Here is a 22,698-nt window from a genome sequence, read left to right on the forward strand (position 1 = left end):
GATCTCTCAAATAAGTGTCAGCAAACCCGTTTATCCATGGAGGATGGCTCTGTCAAAGTCAAATGCAACTGTACATTCACCACATAGGTGTGATTCTGAATAACTGGAATGACATTTGCTAGAGTACTGAAGGTTCTCTTTTACTGCTAAAAAAGAAAACTACCATCTCATTAAGTAATACTGACTCACCAAGCCCTGTGCGTTCTTACACTTAACACTGCATTAAATTGCTAATAGAAATATTTCACCACTAGTTCTAACAACTTGCACTAATTAAATAGTGCAATTCTCCAAGTGCAAGAGAAAACATTACTTTCACAGATACAAAATATATGAATATTTAAAAGGTTCCAAATTCCTCTTTTACAGTTTTTATTTCTTACAAAGATGTATCACACCTAAATCAGTTATTAAGTCAGTACTAAGAAATTTTGTTTTACTTGTGAGAAGGTGATCTCTGGGATAGCATAAGACCAGTAATACGAGTAATACCAAAAGCAACTTTTCTCACACTACCAAAACCAAAATAAAAATAACAAATGACAGCTCAATAGCATCATTTTCCAATTCATACCACAGCAAGTTTTCTGTCTGGGCAAAAAAGAAACTTAGCATAGTCTAAATTCAGATTAAACTTCAGGTACAGACCCAAGTTCCCTTGCTACAGACCAATCTCTAACACTTCAAAAGTCAGCGCAGATTAAAAGTTATGAACATGACACCTCAGTTATACATACTCAAAATAATAGTGATCTCCAAAATGAATTAACTGAAAATAACAGATCTATAAAAATTAAAGATCCTTTAAGTCAAATTCCATCTTACTGAAAAAATTTCAGATATTGCTACTGAATTAATCTTTTCCCCAGAACTATGCCCACATTGGCAAGAAGCTTCAACCTCTACACTGCCATACCAACAACATCCACCTTTGACACTGTGGGCCAACATAAAAAATTAGAAAGAACTACTCATGGAGCAGCCCCATAAATTATACAATATAGTTAGCAGGTATAAGTAATTTTTTTGTTGTTTTTGTTAAAACTAAAAAGGAAAGGAACAAAACCATAAAACTAGTGGGATATTGGACCTCGTTTTTGTGAAAATAATGCCTCAGTCTGGTTTGGTGGCAGTGGCTGCAGTTCTCAGTGAGTTCTCAAGGTGTTCGTCAAAGATTTTTGATGAAGTTTTATTATTCCTGTGCCTTATCCTTGAAAACAGTTGCTCACAAATGAGTGTACTGCCAAAAGCAATCAGATGAACAAGGTGTGACCGTGAAGTGAGGGGTACTTTTCTCTTGCTAAGATAGGGCTTATAAAAGTTCAGTAGAGAGATGTGATGAAATTTTTCAGGTTAATGCCTGATTGGAACTCCCCACATTTCATCTGAAAAGTTGCAGGTCACATATTTATACTGATTGAAAATGAAGTTACAAGTATACCAAAGAAACAATAATTTTTTTTAGCAACCTTGAAACTTATTTTCAAATTCCCTTATCATAACAGAAAGGACAGCTGCATATATTTTGCTGTTCACAGAATAGTGTTTAGCCAGTGCATCAAGCTGCATACAATTACTTGCTGTATCTTGAGTTAACGCTGTACTCATCCTCTTTGTGCCTTGGTTTCAGGCCAGATAAAGTTAAGAGCACACCAATGTTTTGTTGGTGCTGAGTGACAGCCTGGCCTAGGCAGGCTGAGTGCAGCAGCAGTGGATAAGCTGCACCGTGAGCTGTGTCAGGTAGCATGCAACCCATAAACTGGACATACCTTGGTTATCATTAGTTTTCCAAAGCAGAAATAAAGAAATAAAACCAAGAGACAATCCCCAAAAAGCAAATTTACATCAGAACTCACCTATCAGTTTCATTATCTTCAGGCAGCGTGGGAGGCAAAGGCAAGGGTGGCAGTGTGGAGGCTGGTAGTGCAACAATTCGCTCCTTCTCCTTTGTTACTACGCTCGGTGTACTCGGTTTGGTTTTCTCTTTTACAGTGACCGGTTGCTGTTTTACAACAGTTACTTTGTCCTCTTTTACTGCTGTAGCTTTCTGTTTAGTACTTTTGTCTGCTATCAGATTATTTTCTCCTTTAGTTTCTGGAAGCGAGACCTTTGCTTTTGCCTTGTCATTCTTCAAATTTACGCTGCTCGTAGGAGAAGGCGTATGCTCAATTTTTACTTTCTTCAGGTCCTTTACATTGTTCAACTGAGGTGCACTTGCAGCAGTGTCAGTGTTTCCCTTCGTTGGTGTTGAAGTGTTGGAAGCTTTTGCACTGGCTTTAGCTGCCTCAGCTGCTCTTGCTTTTTTGTTTTTGTTCAGCTCAGCAGCCAGGCTACTCTTCAGAGTTAATGTACTGGGAGAAATACTTGAATGACGACTTCTCGATCTAGACAACCTGTGTCTGCTACGAGATCTTGAGTGCCTTGATGAATACGGACTTCTGCTTCGAGATTTTGCTGATCGCCTGTTTTTAAAAAAGATTTACACAGGTAAAAATTTGTGCATTTTCACTCTCTTTTAAAACAACCATTCTCACCACGTTTATAGAATTAAAAAAGCAACAAAATAGAGAAGACAGTGCCCCGCCAAAATTATTTGGAATAAGCAATAATCAAGATTATTCTACATCTAAACAGGTTGTTAGAAAATGTTAAAGCTTTCTTAAATACAGTTGCTCCCAATAAGGCACTGCAAAATACAACTGTATGTATCCATAGATGTGCTTCCTCACTGCACACCAGAAATGAATTCTCCTTTAAAGAAAACTTGATGTGTCAACGTATCTAATATCTGCAATATTACAGAAAAATTCAGCTGCCTACACAACCAGAATTTAGCATAATGAAATTCACACTGTAGCATCACAAGAAGCATCTAAACACACTGAACTGTAAGAAAAATTGTTTCACTTCCACAACTGTCATAAAAATGTTAAAAAGCAACCTGAATACTAAAGGTTGTAAAGTTGCTAGCTGAAAAACAATAAGCCTTAGCTTTCCTTTTCCAAAATTTAAAGGTACTTTCCCCCTGCCTCTCCAGAAATAACATACTCCATATTTATTTACCTACCAAAGGTAAATGTAGCAACATGCTACATCCACATCAGATAAGTGGGATAAAAATGCCTAAGAGGGAAAAAAAAAAATATCTAAGCTGTCTACAAAATCTTAGCAAGGAAACAAACCAGAATGAGGGCAGGAAAGGAGGGAAAGAAACTTAACAATTAAGAAGCAGACTTCAACTGTGCAGAAATACGATCTAATTAAATTGTTCATTCATTTCCTAGTAATTTTGATTCAATTCTTCATTAAAAAACAAACAAAATAAACTAAGTGAGATAAAGGGCATGAGAACAACTAGTGAAGTCTATTGCTACAACAAACATCTAAAATTTAATTCATTGTACAATACTAAAAATAGCAGAGATTCACAATATTTACAAGTATTATCTTGTCTCAGGACTGGCAGAAATCTATTTTTCCTGGGACATCACTTGGAGGAGAGAATGAAATTATGTGAAGATAAAAAAAATCCATTAGCTAGACAATGTAAAACGTATCGAGTAGTGAAAATAATGAACTGTCTGGAGAGCTAGAAACTTCACAGATCAAAAGATTGCATCAATGTGTAGAAGTTTAGGGCAAATAAAAATAAAGCCAAAAACAGTCATTATGGTCAGGACCAATCGCCACTGTGTCAAATTTAATTTCAATAATAATTAATACCATTTTAAATATCAACTTAAAGTCGCATTACAGTCCTTCAACTGAAGAAATATTTAATACAGTATAAAAACATTACTATGTGATGGGCAGTATTTGTTGCTTTCCACGTGTACACACTTTTTTCCTGCGTTATTAAAAATAGACTTTCCTTTCTAGAACAACATAAGGACATTAAACCAATCAAGATTATACAGGAGCAGACTCTAAACCAACGTGTAGGTGAACACACTGAACACTCTATCACAAGCTTTACATTCAGTAGGTAAAACTGTTATTGAATCAAACAGCTATAAGAGACCATTAAAAATTCAAATCTCATGAGAAGAAACGCTTGGAAATTAACACAGTAAAATTCTATGCCAAGAAGGCATCTTACAGAATTTTCTGGTGGTGCACGATTACAGAGTAATAAGATGAAAGTAAAATGAAAGGAAATAAAAGCAAAAGATAGAGATTTCCATTTTGTGAATTTTCAACTACAATTTAAAGTCGGTTAATAAAAAAAAGAAAAATGGTTTTAGTGAAAAAATGCACTAAGTAGTACTTGGATTTGTGATACCTGATTACTTTGCTTTCCCTCTGCCTCCTAATACAAAATCATTACTTGAGTCTTGTCTAAATCACAATTTGGTGAAAAGACATTAATGCTTATGTCCACCAAAAGCCAAATGAAAACAGTATTATTCAGAAAAAATCCCCTGGAAACATATTTCTGCTCCACTATGAAATGCCACCGAAGTTATCCTTCTCATTGTCACTTCAAAGGTCTAACTAATTCAATCCTGTATTTTGGGCTTTAAACATTTTCTATTTTTTTTTTCTATTTTTTTTCCCCCAAAACTGGACAAAAAAATGAAATTAAAAAAAACAAAATAGGTGAGGTTCTATAACAAAGTCATGATAAGAGGGGGCTGAGATCATGCAGACAATAAAACACATTACAAACTGCGAGGCCAGAGCACTTGTCACATTTATCTCCCTTTCTGAGGAGATATCTCAAGGAGGGATCCTGCCTGTAGATCTGCACTGGAAATAGAATCAGTATAATTCCATGTCTCCAGCATCAAGTACAAGCTAATAAGCATTATGAGTCCTAAACTGACCCCTCACACTGATGCATCATTTGCCAGAATGTCACTGACCTGTCTTGGAAAACACCTGCTTGCACATCTCCTGGATTAGCCATCTCTAACTTGCTCCATTACCTGCAGACACCATTCCCACCTACAAAGAACCCACTGCAATCTGCAAGCCTCAGCTGTATTCAATTTTTAACCATAAAACACATCCTAGGATATCACGCCTTTTTCTTTCATAAGTACAATTTCTGTGCTTTTTGTTGTTTTATTTAGAAAGGTGCCCAATGTGAAAAAAGAAATCTGTGTCAACAAAAGAAACAGGTTGAATTCCACATTCACTGGAAAACAGAAGCTTAAAACACCACAGTTCCTGAGATACCATGTCTGATCACAAGGCTGTTCCTGTTCATTAGCTCAAAATAAAATAAGTTCCTTTAAATCACTATCAAGGATGAAATGAGAAAATCTGTTGGAATTATAGCAACCAGAAACTCTCATCTGGTCAGCTACCAACACTTTGGTGAGGAAGAGCCAGTAAATCTATGCACTGCCTTCAAAAAGAAACACGTAGGCAAGCTAAGCATTGACAGTGGCTTGAGGTGCATATTTTACCAATACCAGCAAAGATTTGAGAATGTGAACAAAGGTTTACACAAGCTCATGAAAGGAAAACCAAGAACAACAAACACCCACTAAGTTCTCCAGCCCAGGTGTGACCCCTCAAATGGCCTAGCTTTCTCATGTCAGAACTATATCCATAGGGAAAGGAGCAAAAGCACAGGCACTCAAACATTTAGGATTCGATTCCATGCAGCCCTCAGTATCAGATCAAAACGATGGTTATGCAATAAGCTGAGTCCATTGGTTTAATCTTTCTGAGTTTTTCATTATTTATATCAGCAAGAGATATTCAAGTTGCATTACAGAATGTATTCCCAGGCTAATAATAAACCAACTCTTCCACCGGCATCCCAAAGACCTTTGTCATAACGTCTTGCTGTACCTTGTCCACCAGGCAAGAGTTACAGGAAACACAAACACCTTCAGCTGAACAGAATGAACCACAAGACAGCTCTGTCAGAGCACTGGTAATTCAAGTTACAAGAGTTGCTCTGAAAGTAATGCCTCCTATTTTATTATGTTGGCCCATGACATTAGAGGCAGATGTTGACTGTATGGCAGTAGAAACTGAACCTTCCCATCAATATTCTGTTCCATTTTGTTGTAGTGCAACAATGGAAGCAGAGGAACAGTCTGACCAAATGGTATCTGACAAGGAAATATGCATGAAGCAAAGGTGTATCACTGAATTTGCCCATGTGGAAAAAACAGCATCCATTGATATTCATTGACTCTCGCAGAACATTTATGGGGACCAAACAGCAGATCTGAACACTGTGAGGTGGTAAGCAGTGTGCTTCAGCAATGGTAATGGCAAAGGGAAAGGCAAATCTCATTCTGCTGTGCACAGCTGTTACACCATGAGATAAGGGGTGTTTCAATCAGCTCATCTGTGCACGTTGACTAATGATGGTGACTACATTGAAAAATAGTAGCTAAGCTTTTGTTCTATTGTGTTCTATCAAGTGTTGCTGTGCTCTTTGTATCTGTTGTGGTTTCCATGGAAATAAATAGGAGGCATTAATTTCAGTGTGACCTACACACAGTAACTGCTGCTATTTCCCTAAGTTCAGTGATCTTTTCAAATATTTAACTACCATTTTCTTTCATCAGCATTAGTTCCAAAGTCCCAAGAAAACCTCCCAGTCTAGACAAAACTTACATGCAAGTTCCCACCTATAAAATGCCACAAAAACAAAGCTATGGATGTTTACAAGCTTTCTCTCAGAAACACACAGCACTCTGAGAATGGTGAAATACCACTCTATACATAGGGCCAGTCAACTCACACTGTTCAGAGCTAACACTCGTTTCAAATAAATGATGAAGCCCCAGCATCACAGCACCAGGCTCACACCGTAGCTAATGCCTGCCGTTTTAACAAGACACTGACACTTGGCTGGGACCTCGAGAAAACAGCAGGAGATGCACCTGAACTACACAGTATTCTCTATATATTCCACCGGACTTCTGTTAAACACACAAGCATGCATACATGCATGTATAAAATGCCTCATCTGACATTTGCCACCAGTTATTTTGTTGTTAGTTAGGATGGTTTGTTTTTAACATAGTAACCAAGAACAAAAGGACAGTGGCTATGAACACTCGGAATTGTGTTGCAAACAACCAAGAGACCCAATGAAGCAATCCAGATTTTCTCACCCAAATCTGCAGAGATCAGGAGCCAAACTGAAGGTAAGGGTCATAGTTAACCCACCCAGCAAAAACACTGGCATCTGCTGGCAGCACACCCTCAAGTTCTGTCCCATTTACAGGTACCTGTGTTGTGCTTATCCATCAACAGCCTTCTACAAGCACTGTGAATGCACTCCACACAGCTCTACATCCCTGGAGAGAGGAACTGCCAAACTCACTGCCATAAAACCACTTCTGAACCATCTACACGTTTCAGTGTTTTTCATATACAGAGGGAAGAAAAAAAAAAAAAGGAAAACTGATTTGCCTAAAAACCATAAGTAACAGTAGGACTAGCCTGCGTTAAAAGAAGTTCTTTACATAGAGCTGCTTTTTTCCTTCCCTGGAGACAGCAACAAAGGAGACTAGGAGCACAACCTGATTACCTGCAGAGGGAAATTGAAGTAATTGCATAATATTATGTCTAGCTAAAATATGAAACCAGAAAGAAATTTTCAAGATGTTATCTAAAAATCATATAAAGAATAGGTGTGTGTAGCAAAACGAAGGAAGAAAGCACTAGTAAGGCCTTCATCCCCAAAACAGAACATGGCACTGCTTTCCTCCATATTCCAGAAGACAGAAAGAAAGCAGGCTTCTCTTCCACCAAGAAAAAAAAACAGTTGTTGCTCAACACAACCCACTTGTTCACTGTATAAAAACACTCAAAATATCTAAGTGTTATTAGTTGCAAGTTTTGAAACTGTCACAATGTTCCTCATTCTAGCAATTAAACACACTGTTACATTTCTTTGGATAATATATCAGCTACTAACCAGGAGATTCCTTGATGAATTTTAACCAAATAGTCTACTGATGTTAACACTGCCTGCACAGTCACACACACAATGAAACAATTCCAACTATGAACTGAAAACTTGAAGTGCTACCTTTTACTATCTTGATATTTGAAAGTAAAGAGGGAGGAAAAAGAATGCTGCTCACACATTCAGATCTCCAGGAGCATGAATCTCACTTAGCTTAATTTTTTTCATGTCATACCACTACTTTACGTGTTTCTCTGTTCCCCGTTTCACTTTCACATATTTATTAAAAAAAGAACTGCATTTTATTAACAAATCAGAACAGCCATGTGTTATCTTCTCCTGTTTGTAAACTTGAAAAGCTCTCTTCTTCTTAACTGCTTTGGGAGCGAGCTACATGAAACGTGCCAGCAGCCAGAGTGTTACCTAAGCACAAACAATACTATACCCAAACATATTAGAGTGAAACAATGAAATTGATTCTCATCCTATGTTTACTTACTTTTGGACAAGACAGGACACAAACGAATCATCAGAATAAAGAGCTGAATACTGAGAAAGCAAATAGAACCAAACGGGGTTAAAACATCCATTGCAGTTTGGATCTGCCATCAACAACCAGTGAGCTGCATTAACAAGCAGGCACTGCCATCTTCCAGTTCACGGTAATGTCGCAGTGTATTTGAGAGGGGAGACCTAAATTTAATCAGTTGGCTTCACCACACATCTTCCAAGACATTTATAATCACTCAGTAACATAAACCATCTCGACAAAACATTACAGCTGGCAGTATAGCTATTTCATGTTGCAACAGCAAGCAAAGCATAGAATGGTCTGGGTTGCAAAGATCATCCAGTTCCAACCCCCTGCTATGTGCAGGTCACCAACCAGCAGCCCAGGCTGCCCAGAGCCACATCCAGCCTGGCCTTGAATGCCTGCAGGGATGGGGCATCCACAGCCTCCCTGGGCAACCTGTTCCAGTGCCTCACCACCTCTGTGTGAAAAACTTCCTCCTCATATCCAGCCTAAACCTCCCCTGTCTCAGTTTAAAACCATTCCCCCTTGTCCTATCACTATCCAGCCTCATAAACAGCCGTTCCCCCTTCTGTTTATATGCTCCCTTCAAGTGCTGGAAGGCCACAATCAGGTCTCCCCAGAGCCTTCTCTTCTCCACCTAACAGTATTGGTGCTCTCCCTTAATATCTTACATACTCTTTTTTATTTTCTCAAGCTCCTAGTCCAGCCTTATATTCTAAGCAGTTCTGCAACCAACATCCTATTCTGCTTTGCACATGAAGACTACGTAACTTGCTTAACCATTTCAAACCAGAAATCTTTAAAAGAGTATCCAATACACATAGCGTAAGAACACTGAAAAATTCTAAACGTTTTGTTTCTTAAATCTGCTTTATAACCCTGTGTTCTCAGATGAAAACTCTACATACAAAGAAATCAATCAGCAAAAAAACAATGGCAACTCAAATATAAACACATTACAAGGTTCATTTTTCAAATGAAGGCCCTTCCCACAATAAGGAAAAAAACCAAAACAGATCAACAAGGAAACTCAAAGGCACATCATCAAGGTAAAAGGAAATCAGCAAATCATCTTTTGCACATCAGCAAGATGTCAAGTCCACAGCCAGGTAACAAGTCTCAAACACACTGGAAGAAATAGCTATTCCAACAGTGAAAACACACAGCTTTTTTTTTTCCAAAATACAATTTTACTGAACAAGATTCAAGAGTTTTATACAGCAAATCTTTCCCCAAACAAGAGGGAAAAACATCTGAAAATCTCTCCTACTGCTTTAAATCCAAAAGCATCAAGATCAGTGCTTGCAAAGCTTTTTTTATATGATGTATGAAACCATGGATTCTGCATGAAGTAGGTATTTACTTGCTCAACAAATATTTTACCATTTTCCCTATGCTTGTTTTGGTTTTGCACAGAAGTGATCCATACTTCACAGAGCCTCAGTGCTACATGACCTACCACAGGAAAAATAAAAAGGGATGGCTCCAGAGTTCAGGTAAGAAAAGAAGCGGTGTATTTTTCCTTTCCTAGAAGCAACATCCACACACCATACCGTATTACTATGCTAGTAGTGCCCCACCTACTTACTTCCATCCAGGCAGATGGGTAGGTGTATCCAAATTTGGAAAATGCAATTACTCATATATACAGTTAGTTGAGTTAAATGTGTGATCACATAGCATATGATCTGACTGAAATGATGAAAAGCATCACTCCCTACAATTTCATCCTAAGTTCATTTCCAAAAAGACTCTCCTTATTTTGTCAGTTACGGTGGCTTTTTGTTGTTTGGTTTGGACTAGTTTTTTTCCTCTGTTTTTTGTTTTTGTAATTATTATTATTTTCTGAGTTCTACAAAGATAGAGTCCATTTATCAGTAGAGAAATAACTTCCTCATGCTTTTTGGAACATGGAAGAATTTCCATTACCAGAAGTGTGCAAGCACTACTGAAGAACAAGTGCATGTTACAATGTACAAGGAAACATAATACAAAGCCACAAACAGCAAGTGAAAAAGTTTTTGCCATCAAGTGAAAATAGCTCAAGCAATCAGTTTGCACAAAATATAAATGTTTACTGCAATTATAACGGCAAAAGCAATTAGTCAACCATTCAAACAATTTTCCAAGCATAAAACATGTATTTTTGTCTTTGCTTCTGAACAGAAGCAATCTCCAGGCAACTACAATGAAAGATACTAGTCAGCGACTTCTGTAATTCACTACTCACATAATTATGCTGTTACTGCTGCTTGAGAAAACCAGGAATTCACAAGAGTGAAGCTGACTTCACTTGTTTCTCTTCAACTGTTTATCAGAACTTTCTCCCTAAGCAGTTCAGATGCAGATGAAAAAAAATCAGGACTCCAGACAGGAGCTGACCAAGCTTGCTAGAATCACTTCATTCTCACCTTCTACATACTAAAATAAAGAGATAAGTAACAGAACACTGCTGAAGTTTCGTATACGAAATACATACTGCAAAGAGCAAAAAGACTCACGGACCGGAATGCCAAGGAACATACAAAGCTGTTACTATCCTGACATCATTACAGGTAGATGCAACCCCAGAATTTCATTTTTAAATCACCTGGATCAAGAAGACAGGAGCTCTAAGAAGCTGCTGCCTTCATGAAATCATTATATTCTATCCAGACTTCGGCTGCTATATCCATATCTAGACAACACAGTAACAGTTTTCAGCATTTTGAGCGCAATATCATACAGTCAAGCAACAAAAACAAGCATGACATCTCTGAAAGGCTAACACAGCAATACACCTGTCTTCCATCTTTTCTCAGTGCACATAACAAAGCAAAGAAACACCAAGTTGCATTTCTCCACAACAGGCAAATATTACGGACAACAAAGGTTATCTTGACACTATTGGCTTCTTTCTTTTTCTGTAAAAATGTCTTTTTTTATTAATGCCACATTTGGGCAGACTAACTTCATCTTCTCCACAGAGCAACTTCCTCTTCCACTCAGCCATTCCAGCCTTTCCCAAGTAAATCTGAAAACGTGCAGTAGTTAACAAAACAATTTATCTGTGCACAGATAAAAGACAGGATGCAAATTGAAGTTTAACTGGAGGAAGGAAGGAATGAAGTCACAAAGCCAACTCCTGGAAACATGTCTGAGACTCAAGGAAGATTTACACACTTAGAAGAAAGACAACACAAGAATCGGGAAACAAACTGTCATGCTTCAAACCACAGGCCCACTACCAACAGAACCAAGTAAACAAAACACTCCTACAGATCTCTCCTCTCTAACTGTATCCTACAAGACCTCCTGTACCTTCTACTACCAGCCAGCACGTAAGGCAGGGTCTCAAACTAACTCGGCTATTAATCTGCCTAATATGGCTGCTCTAAGCACAAGCCCACTGCATGCAGCTCTATCATCAATAGCTTTCTTATTCCAAGACATCAGTATTGACAGAAAATACTGTTTTTTTCCACAACATTTAAAGATATTCCAGAAACGTTCCTGCTATTCTATTACACAAATCATCCTGATAAAGAATCCTTAACTACTTGGAACAGGCTCTCACAGAACAACAACAACAACGTGCTCCTTTTCTGAGCACTCACAATGCTTTCTGCTTCAAACAGTCTATTGTTAACAAAACTTTTCCATACAACTGTACCTTAAAATGATTGGTTTTTTGTTTTTGTTTCATTCCAAGGGCACCTTTGTTCTGCCTAGGATACGGTAGGGCACAGTGCTGTTACTTCACTCTTTAAACAGCATTTGACACACACCCCAGACAGGATGCCCTACCAACAGCCATCAAAACACAGGAATGGCTTCAGCATCTTCACTGGATACCTGAATGGTAGCTGACACATGGTGCTCATTAAAAACATCAGAAAGCAGTTCCCAGACAACCTTCCAGGCTATGAAGTGCAAACAAAATACTTGCCAACATATCACATTTAAAAAGCTAACTTCAGATGTGAGTTTAAATAAACTTACACACAACGTGGCTAGAGTACAATTCCACTATGAGAAATGCAAGTCTTCAGTGAGAAGTACATGTTAACTAAATGCTTCAAATTCCCAGTAATTCAGTAAATGAATTTCAGTAAGTAATTACAGTAAGTGAAAATATTTTGAAATGCTTTAGTGCTGTGATGTTGCTTGCATATGATTATAGAGGTAAAGCACTCATTCTCTATATAATATGCAGAAAGTCACAGCAACATTGACCTTTGCAATCTAAGTTTGCACAAAGAGGATGATTTGCAAGCCCACATTGAATAATGCAGTAGGAAATCAGTTTATCTACAGTTTGACACTGGCTCCTTTTCGTAGTGAAACAAAGACTAAATCTTTGTATAAATCCCCCCCCCCAAAAAAACCTAAATCAAGAAACACCAGCAACAGGAATTATCCACCAGCTTGGTTTCTCTTAGGATTATGAATATGCTGGTGAACGTTTGTTACAACCTGCACCCTGGAACAGAAAATACACAAGCATGTACCTGAGAACACCCATATTTCTTAAGATTCAAAACCCCAAACTGGTCCTTCGGAAAACTTGCCCTCTGATAAGTGCTTCCATCGTCATTCACGTTGGAAAAAGTACAGGGCCCTCGGTATTTAGAAAGCGTTCTTGCCAGCTACATGGCCTCCCCAAAACACACAATAGCTGCAGGAGAGGAGTGCTGCCCACATCTCCTTTCTCCCCAGGCCTGGGCAGGAGGATCTCCACTTGCCCCTTTTCCGTCAGCCCAGGAGCAGCAGCAGGGCTTTCATTCCCAGACACCTGCTGACCCACACGGTCCAGGACCTTCTCCTCCACCCATCACCCCCTTCTCCCCTCCCCCCTTCCCGCAGCCCGCACTCACCGGATAACGGGGCTGTAGGGGCTCCGCGACCGCCGCCAGCTGCTGTAGGGGCTGGGCGACACATCTCCGCCGCGCTCGTAGGAGCTGTGCCGGCTGTAGCTGGGGGATCGGCGGCGGCTGTAGGGGCTGAGGGGCGAGCGGCCGCCCGCGGGGCTCAGCGACTTGCGGCTCCGCAGGCTCTGCGAGGAGCGATGCAGCGGCGGGCTGTCGTCCCGGCCGGGGCTGGGGGACGAACGCTGCCGCCGGTAAGCCTTGGGCTCGGGCTTGTCGTCGCGGTAGGCCTTCGGCGGGTCCTTGTAAGCCGACGGCGGCTCTTTGGCCGCTTTAGTCCGGCTACGGTGCGCTTTACTCTCCCGCTCTTTCCTGCCGCTACCGGGCGAGGCGAGGGAGCCCTTCCTGCGGCCGTCGCCGCCGCCGCCTCCGCCGCTCTTGAGTCCCTCCCGGTCCTGGCCCCCGGCGTGGTTGTGGCGGCTGCGGGACTTGGAGGAGGACGAGGCGGCCTCGCTCCCCCCGCGGCCCGCCGCCGCCCCCTCCTGCTGCGCCTTCTCCTCCCCCCGCCGCCGGTGCTCCCGGTGCCGCTCCTTCGAGCGGCCGCTGCCGCTGCGGTGCTCCCGACGGGATCGCCCGCTCCTCTCCGCCTCGCCCCGCTGCCGCTGACTCCCGCCTCCGCCGCCACCGCCGCCGCCCGGGGACGAGGCCGGGCTCCCCGCGCCGCTGCCCGCTCCGCCGCCGGCCGCGCCGCCGCCCACCAGCCCCTCGGACTGGGAGCTCACGTCGTCGTACTCCTCCACCAGCGTGCTCAGCCCCCCGCTACCGCGCCGCTTCTCCGCCTCCTGGGTCCCGCCGCCGCCGCTGCCGCCGCCTCCCCCGCGGCCCCGCCGCCGTTTGTGCCGGGATCCCGAGCGCCGCTTGCCCCGCGGCCGCTTCCGCTCCCCCCCGTCCCCGCAGCAGGAGGAGGCGCCGGTGGCCGCCAGGAAGAGCAGGGACTGCGGCGGCAGCGGCGGCTGCAGGAGCGGGGGCTGCAGGAGGGGCGGCTGCAGGAGCGGGAAGAGCAGCGGGTGCGGGGCCGGCGGCGGGGGGGGAGGCTGCGGCTGGGCCGCGAAGCGCTTCCGTCTCCGGTGATGCAGCCGCTTCTTGTCGGCGGCCGCCTCCGCCGCCGCGCCGCCGCCGCCGCCGCTCCCCCAGCCCCGGCTTCCCCCGCTCCCGCCGGCCGCCGCCTCCGAGGTGCTCGGCATCGAGATCACTCGCGGCCGAGGACGAGGACGCGGCCTAGGGACTCCGCCGCCGCCGCCGCCGCCTTCAGGGCGCCATGGAGACGCGGCGCCGCGCCCGCCCCGGGCCGCCCGCTGAGCCTCGCTAGCTCGCTGCTGCCGCCGGCGCCCGCCCGCCGCCCGCCTCACATGGGAGCCCGGGGCCGGGTCGCAGGCCGGCCGGCGGGGCGGCGGGGCCTTCCCGCAACGCGGAAGTGTCTCCTGGGAGGCCTCCTCCGCCTCACTCCATCCCGGGCCGCCGCGGCCTCGCCCGGCGCCGGGCCGCGCTACGCGGGGCTAGGCCGCCCGCGGGCCGCCGCCGCCGCCTCCTCCTCCTCCTCCTCCTCCTCCTCCCGCACCGCTCCCCGGCCGGGCGGCGGGGTCAGGCCGAAGCCGGGCCGCCTCTCGGCGGGGTGTCCGGAGCGGCACGCGGCCCTGCGCTGGCCCCGAGCCCGCTTACCCTGCGCGGCGGTTCTCGGGTGCCGTGCGGCCGCCGGCCGGGAGCGCTGCCCGCGGCTGACACACGCATACACACGCACCGGGGACACGGCCCGGCGGAGCGCGGCGCATGCGCGAGGCCGGCGACGAGAGGAAGCCGCGCCCCGCCAATCGCGCGCCAGGCTGCCTTCCTCGCCCGCATGCCCGGAGCCGGGCGCACCGCCCCGCTCTCGCGAGATCTTTCTTCCCTTCTCCTCCTCCAGCTAGCTCTCGCGAGCCCTTGTCCCTCCCACCGCCGCGCTCTCGCGGGGTTCTTCATCTCGCGAGAGCGAAGTGGCGCGACGGAGCGGTGTGGGTCGTTGCGGCTTCGGCGCGGCGCTTCTTCACAAGACGGAGCGCGTCGCATCGCTGCCGCTCTGACGGCTTGCCGAAGGGGAAGAACATACAGCTGGAAAGCTTAAAAATCCTCGTGCTGGAGTCGGTCTCGAGGTTTCCCGCGGTCCACACCTGCGCCGTTCACTAACGTGTGTGAGCAGGGTAGGACGTGTGTTCTGTAGGGGCTTTCAGGTGAGAGCTCCGCGCTGAATGGTGCGCTGCGATGGGGCTCACGGCGTCTGAGGGATGCGCCTCCCTCCGCCCTTCCCTCGCTGCTGCGATCCTGGCAAGTTGAAATAAGTGTCAAAAGCGTGAGAATTTAAAAAGCTTCACTGGCAAACTCCCAACAGGTCTGGGGAACTTTAAAGCAAGATGCTGTGGTGGACACCAGCGTTACAGGGGAGTTATTTCTCATAGGTGTGAGCAGCTGTGGTTTATAATGTCTTTAGAAGAGTAGTTATTGAATTAAATGAGTTAGTTCTGTGCATATGTCTATACTGAAAGGCATAATTCTTCAGCCAGGAGGAGCTGAAGCTCAGCAGAGGAGAGTTATTGTAACTGTTGGTAGGAGAATTGTATTGGAAAATGAGTTTCTTCAGCTCCGTACCTATAGAAAGACTTGGGCCCCAGTTACTAAGAAGCAGCTCTCAGCTCTCTACTACCTACCTAAATCATTTGTCCCAACTAAAATTTTTCACATCTTATTATTTCACCTGTTAATTCTATTGGTACCAAATCTATTTTCCTCTACTCAAACACAACACAAGCAAACGTCCAAACAATGCCAGCTCTTTGAGGAGAGTGCAGCTACTTGCCACATGTCTAAGAGAATGGAACTCCTTTGTTGCATGGGAGGCCAGGTATTTCCTCAGCCTGATTGCTTAAGAACAAGAAGCATAAGGCAAATTTAGGATTATCATCTCCATATCCTTTGTTTTACATCAAAAGTATAGCGCAGAGAATCTCATGCAAGCAGTTATCCTGTCTGTTGCTGCTTTGTTCCACAGAGCAACTTGAATAATACCAGAATTAAGAAATTGCAGAATAATTGCACAGCTGCAAATTAGGTGAAACCAAAAGGGAGGCTACACAAAAATAAGAATTTTAAAGTAGTGAATTAAAGTGGAGTTTTGTTTGTGGTTTTGCTTGTTTGTTTGTTTTTGTGTTGTTGTTTGCTTTAGCAAAATATCATGATGTTTACACATTTTGTACTTTTTCTGTATGTATATGAAAACAGTTCTCTTTGCTATTCCCAGTTTATCCAGAATACTAAGTACTATTAGATAATAATCATAGAATATCTCGAGTTGGAGGGGACCCACAAGGATCACTGAGTCCAACTCCTGGCTCCACACAGGACTAACCAGAAATCTAACGATATTTTGGAGACCCTTCTAGAATTCCATCAGAAACAGTTTCCTACTGTCTAACCTGCCCCTCCCCTGACACAGCTCCATGCTGCTCCCTCAGCCCTGTCGCTGTCACACAGAGCAGAGCTCAGCGCTGCCCTCCACTCACTGTGAGGAGCTGCAACTGCCATCGGGCCTCCCCTCAGCTCTTGGGAACAAGAGCTTGGGGACTTCAGCTGCTCCTCGTACACTTTGCCCTCCAGACCCTTCACCATCTTTGTACCCCTCATTTGGATGTTCTCCCATAGTTTTATTTTACTGCAATGCCCTAAGCTGCACATAGTTCTCAAGGTGAGGCTGCACAGCACAGAGCACAGCAGGACAGCCCCTTCCTCTCGCCTGGCTGGCAGTGTAGCCCTGAGCATAGAATCATAGAATGGTCTGGGTTGAAAAGGCCCACAATGCTCATCCAGTTCCAACCCCCTGCTATGTGCAGGGTTGCCAGCCAGCAGACCAGGCTGCCCAGAGCCACATCCAGCCTGGCCTTGAATGCCTGCAGGGATGGGGCATCCACAGCCTCCTTGGGCAACCTAATGCACCATCCCTTGGTATGGTTGGCCCTTTGGGCTGCCAGGACACACTGCTGACTCAGATTGCTGCTGACCTGAACCCCCAGATCCCTTTTCATTGAGCTGCTCTCCTGCCTCCTGTGCCCCAGTCTGTATGGTTTGCCCTTTCCTAGAGGCAGAATCTAGAAAATTATGTTTTTAATTCTCACGCAGTTGGTGATTGTCTAGACCAGGACATTAATGTAGTTAAACAGGACTTTCCTCTCATGAAACTGTATTAGCTGTGACCAGTGACTGCAGTGTCTTTCAGGTGTTTTTAAATAATTCCCAGATCTTACCCATAATTTTGCCAGGCACCAAATGGAAACTGACAGGCCTGTAATTAGTGGGGCCTTCTTTTTTCTCCTTCTGAAAAAAACTGGATAATATTTGCCCGTTTCCAGTAAAGTAGGACCCCTCCAGATTCCCAAGAGCATTGAAAAATAATTGAGAGACTTCTCATGATGACATCAGCCAGCACTTTTATTAACCTGGGATGAATCCCATTGGGCCCCAAAGACTTAAATGCATGCAAGTGGAGCAGACAGACAGAAAGCTTGGGCACACCTTGCAGCCTGAGGCTAGGATGGCCACATGTGTCCTAGGAAGCTGTGTCTGTGTAGCTGTATTGGCTCCTATGGCTGGAGAAGGCACAGGGGTGCAGAGGACATGGCTTTCTGCTGGATGTGGGTGATAGCTGCTATTTGAAGTGGCAGAACGATAGTGCCTTCCTTGCACACACTTTTGCAAAAAACTCAACCACAAACACTAAAAAGTTGTTGCCTTGCTCTCTTTCCCTTTCCTCACTTCTGTCAATGAAGTATAAGGAGGTAGCACTGCTTCTGTCCTCATCCCTCTCTACCTTCTTGTCTTGACACCAAACAAAGGCAATTCCATAAGCCTGCCCTGAGATGCCATGTGAATGAGCCCCTACCCAGTCCTGAGGAGCTGGGCCAGGTCCACACAACACTCAACAATGTCATTTCTTTACTGGAGAAATCAGGAAGACACATGGGAATGCAAGTGTAGACAAAGGTTAAAAAATATCTAAGGTACTACTGTTTTTCTTTGTTTGATATTTGAATTATTTTTCTTCTTTTGTTTTCTAATTAAAAGAAAAAAAAAAGAAGTTTGATGTTCAGTTTTGAAAAAAACACCCGATACCAAGGATAATGGCTCTCCACGTTGACATTCAGTACTTCTTCCTGTCCTGATTAATCTTCCCTTTATCCAAAGGAAAAGGTGCCTCTGCAACTCCTTTGACACTACTTGGAAACTCCAGGAATGCTGGGGTCCTTCCCATGGACACCTCCTGTTCAGCACTACTCAGTGGATGCCAGTCCCTAGCCTGTTCTCTTACTGAAGGCTTGGTGCAGAATTGATGTCAACTCTTTGACAGGGGTGAGGGGGAGAGTGGGAAAGCAAGGATCATTCAAGCTTCATGGGTCAGTGGAAGAACTGTCAGGAAATGGATGCACCATACGAGCCTGTGGGACAGTCTTGCAGTTGGGGCTGTATCAACTGATGGGAAAATCATGGGATTTTCCCTTGTGGAAGCAGGATGGCCATCTGGGGGAAGAGGACCGAGCTCAGCCCTCCTTCAGTGTTTAGAGAAAGAGTTTTTTTTGTTTGTTTGTTTGTTTACTGACTGCCTGAGAGCAGTGAGCCTGTGATTCAGCTACAGCTTCACCTCTTGCAGGTGGTTCCAATTCAGTCAGTTCTTCTTCCAGTTGTGGATCTACATCCATGGGCTCTCCATCGCTGTCAGGAGGGGCAACTATATGAGCGCATTGGTACTGAGCCTCCCTATCAGCCACCACTTCTTGTTAGGAGGAGGATCAGTCAAGCCCTTTAAGAAGAAAGAACACAAGTCTCACTTGCAAAAAGAGCTCAGGTAGCAGAACTGAGCTCAACCCTCCTTGACAGTTCTGGAAGATATTTCTGTCCTAGCTACCTAAAAGCAGCGTGCCTGTAATGGGCCTGCCCTGCTGCAGGCTCCAGTTCAATCCATTCTTCCATTTGATGTGAATCCACCTTCAAGGGCTGTCTCTCTCTCTTTCAGGCATGTCTACATTGGCCTGATTGTACTGCTGCTCCTCATCAGCCACCACTTCTTGTTCTGGAGAGGATCCATCCCTTCTCTCTGGATGAATTTATAACTGTTGTTCACACTGTTATCAGACATCGGTGTTTTGTTGGATCTGCTTCTACAAAGCGCTGTTTGTGTTGGGGACCCTATTTGCTCAGCGACTTGTGTTCTTGCCATGTGCTCAGTAGATAAAGCAGTGAAGTAGCTGTTACATTGGGATGCCACGGTAATGTGATACTGTTTCTCATGGTGACAAAAATGTGGCATTTTGGGGAGTTGAGGCCTATGGCAGGAGAGTTTCCCAGTTTTGAAAGCAGAGGAATGGCAGAGGTGCTCAGTAGCTCTTTCCTGGGAATGGCTTCCTAATGCCTTTTATCTTGCCAAAGGGAACATTTGCTCTTTGAACACAGATGCATGTTGGGTCTCCGGCCTCCTTTTCACTTCATGCATAGGGTCTCATCACTCAGGCTCATCCCTGTCCTCCCCTCTTCCTCGGAGCTCAGAGTAGAGTTGATGCCAACTCTTTAGGAGAGATGAGGGTTGGAAATGGGAAAGCAGGGCTCATACAAGCCATCAATAGAAGAATTGCAGGAAATGAGTGCTCCACGTGAGCACATAGGTTGGTGCTGCAGTTGGTCTGTTGCACTTGCAGTAAAATCACAGGATGCTCATTGGTTGATGCGAGCTGGCTGGGAAAGGTGTACAGACCCCATCACCCCTTTGATGGTAGGGGAGAGGTCTCTTTGCAGGTTGCCTGATACCAGCGGTGTGGTGACCACTCAGCCCTGATGAAGATGGATCCAATACCATTGCTTGTTTGACATCTGGAGGAGGATCCACCTTCAGTGAGCTCTGCATCATTCTAGGAGGTCATTGTTCATGGATTCCACATCTCTGCTCCTTCATAGAAGCTGTAGCTTCTTTATGAGAGGATCATTCATCTTCCCCTATTCAAAAAACCCCTTTAGATCCTGGTTTTAGAAATCCAGAAAGTTTTGTGTCTTGCTGATAAAGAAATGTTTCATATTCAGAGAGAAACAATTCTTAAATATTTCACATAGCCTTTCATTTTCCTATCCCATTCTCAACGCTTTCAAAACAGCTGTGTTGATCAGTCTGGTTTATTTATCTAGACTCCTTAAGGCTCAGCCAGCACCTTGAACTGTAGTTGGAGTTACTAATTTGCTGTTTGTGCTTGCTTCAATTTAGAAAACCTACAAAACATCCAAAATACACACAAATCTATCCAGCCATCACACTGCAAGTGAATTTCTCATGGGTAGCACATAGCCTGATTCTCTCCTTAAAGAGTGCATAGACCAGCAGAGGTGCTGCAAAGCTGAACCCACACCCCAAAGTTGGGACACACTGCACTTTGCCTGCTTTTTGGTGAGAGCAGATAATGACCACACGAGGCATTAGCAAGTTCAGTCAAACTGATTAAGTCTCCTGTAATGCTAAATGTTTGTAATGTTTAATATTATGAGGAGGGCTTTGCAAGGTAAATGACTGCTTATCTGCTATGCAGACTTGCTTTTGTCAAAACAGTCACAAGAGAACCATAATTCACAGTGCAATTAAGGAGTGATTGCTGGACAGTCTTAAAAGGGAGCTCCAGAAAGCAGTGTATGAAAGTCTAAGGCCAGGTGAATGTTAAACAGGTGACACATAAAGCAATGCTATGACTTCCTGAAAAATAAGCATTCTGTTCTCTTACACTACTAAAATTAATTTCAGTTTAGTGCATTAATTTTTTCCTCCAAGCTTCTTGATTTCAGAACCTAATGGGATTTCAAGTTCTGTGGTTCTACCCTTTTTTTGTCCTTCCTACCTTTTATTTTACATGATTACTTTGAATTTCCTCACTGGAGCTGTCACTTTACTGCCTTCAACTCAGCACCAGTTTCTTCAGGTGATTTGGTTTTGTTAGGTGTAACTGCCATATCTTCTTGAATGCCATTCCAAGTGCTTTGAAAGCAGAATCTGTTATCTTTTCTTATGGCTGTGGTAGCTCTCAAGCCACATTGTTATCTAATCAGTGTTACCTAGCCTACATACACGCTACTTACGTATCTGCTCTGCCAAACACAAACAAAAGAAACAACAACAAACCACAGAAGCACCTACTTTTCACTGTTGTATTTTGATACCACCTTGAATGCCAAAATTGCTAAGCCAAGCTGAAGTAATCCTCCTGTCTGAGTTCTGTAGACCTCCTTCTGTGAGCCTTCTTTTACAGGTATTATTTAACTCCAGTCTTCACCTCTGTTCTTCATATTTCTTACTGTCATCAAAGCATTCATTACATATTTCTCTATTCAGACACAGTGACTTCAGGTTTTCTCTTGTGGAGAACGTCTCATTCATTTTTCTTTCCTGTAACAGTGTCCCATAGGACGGTGATGGAAATAGCTGACACACCTGCCATTTCAGGACAGAACATTACCATCAAAGAAAGATTTTTGTAACCAGGACAATGCTGCATTTATTTGTAGTAGAACTGTTTGTTTATGAAGACACACTCTGCATTATCAAAATTCTGTGCAATTCTGGGGTCAGCAGCAGCACACTTTATCTCTTCCCCACTGTTGTAATTGGAGTACTTCCAGGTTTAGTCTGAAAGTAATAACCTGGAAGTTGGTTGTAGCTTTGCTGGTATTCATTCTTGCTGACAGCATACGTGAATATTCAACAACTACGAAGAGGTTATTCAGTGCATGGTGTGACACACACCCAAGCACACTCAACCAAACAAGTACCCCATCAGGCTGCTAGCACATTAAAGGCAACAAAAACAAAGCCCATAAAGCCAACAACCATCCATCACAGAGCCAGGCGTAGAGAGCGTGGATAATTACGTAGGACAGATCTGGGAAATTCAACACAGGCTGCAATTTCCAATTTACTCCCAAGCATTTGACGGCATTTCTGGAGCACAAATGTATTATTTGGAAGAGTTGTGTGATTAGCAGCAGTGAGCTGGTGTTTTTGTATGTGGAATGTGCCTCATGACTTTCCAGAGAAGCTTCCTAACGAGAAGCTAAGTTTCTGATGACATTGAGTTTACTCTGCCTTGAAATTAGCTATGCCAGATTACAGAATGATTTACCAACAGTGGTCATGCCAGTGTCAGCAGCTCTCAGCCAGCAAGCAGTGGAGGCTAAGGATTTGACAGTGAAAACTTATAAAAATCTATACATTCCTGACATAAGGCATTTCTGGAAAGAATTCAGAAAATGAAATTCCTTGGAAGCATTGAAGGCAGTGATTGATAGCACAGTGCCAACTGCTTGCTTCCTGAGGAACTGGG

The 22,698-nt window shown here is 44.0% G+C and overlaps 1 protein-coding gene across 8 annotated transcripts in view; it reads right to left on the bottom strand.

The window, feature by feature from the left end:
- The window catches only part of CDK13 (cyclin dependent kinase 13), a 54,187-nt gene extending 38,995 nt beyond the window's left edge, over nucleotides 1–15,192 (bottom strand). For 5 of the 8 annotated variants that reach the window (XM_031599397.2, XM_090142212.1, XM_090142211.1 and 2 more), the window contains exons 1-2: nucleotides 13,280–15,191; nucleotides 1,857–2,462 (exon numbers count right to left, since the gene is read on the bottom strand). In XM_031599397.2, the coding sequence (XP_031455257.2) occupies nucleotides 1,857–2,462; nucleotides 13,280–14,514 (1,841 nt within the window). In that variant the 5' untranslated portion in view covers nucleotides 14,515–15,191. Of the gene's footprint in view, nucleotides 1–1,856; nucleotides 2,463–13,279 lie in introns of all 8 variants that reach the window. The other 3 variants (XM_031599396.2, XM_031599395.2, XM_031599393.2) reach the window with 2 other exon arrangements.
- Nucleotides 15,193–22,698: the final 7,506 nt, after the last annotated feature.

This window comes from Phasianus colchicus, chromosome 6 (assembly GCF_987193195.1).
Source record: "Phasianus colchicus chromosome 6, bPhaCol1.hap1.1, whole genome shotgun sequence".
Taxonomy (NCBI): domain Eukaryota; kingdom Metazoa; phylum Chordata; class Aves; order Galliformes; family Phasianidae; genus Phasianus; species Phasianus colchicus.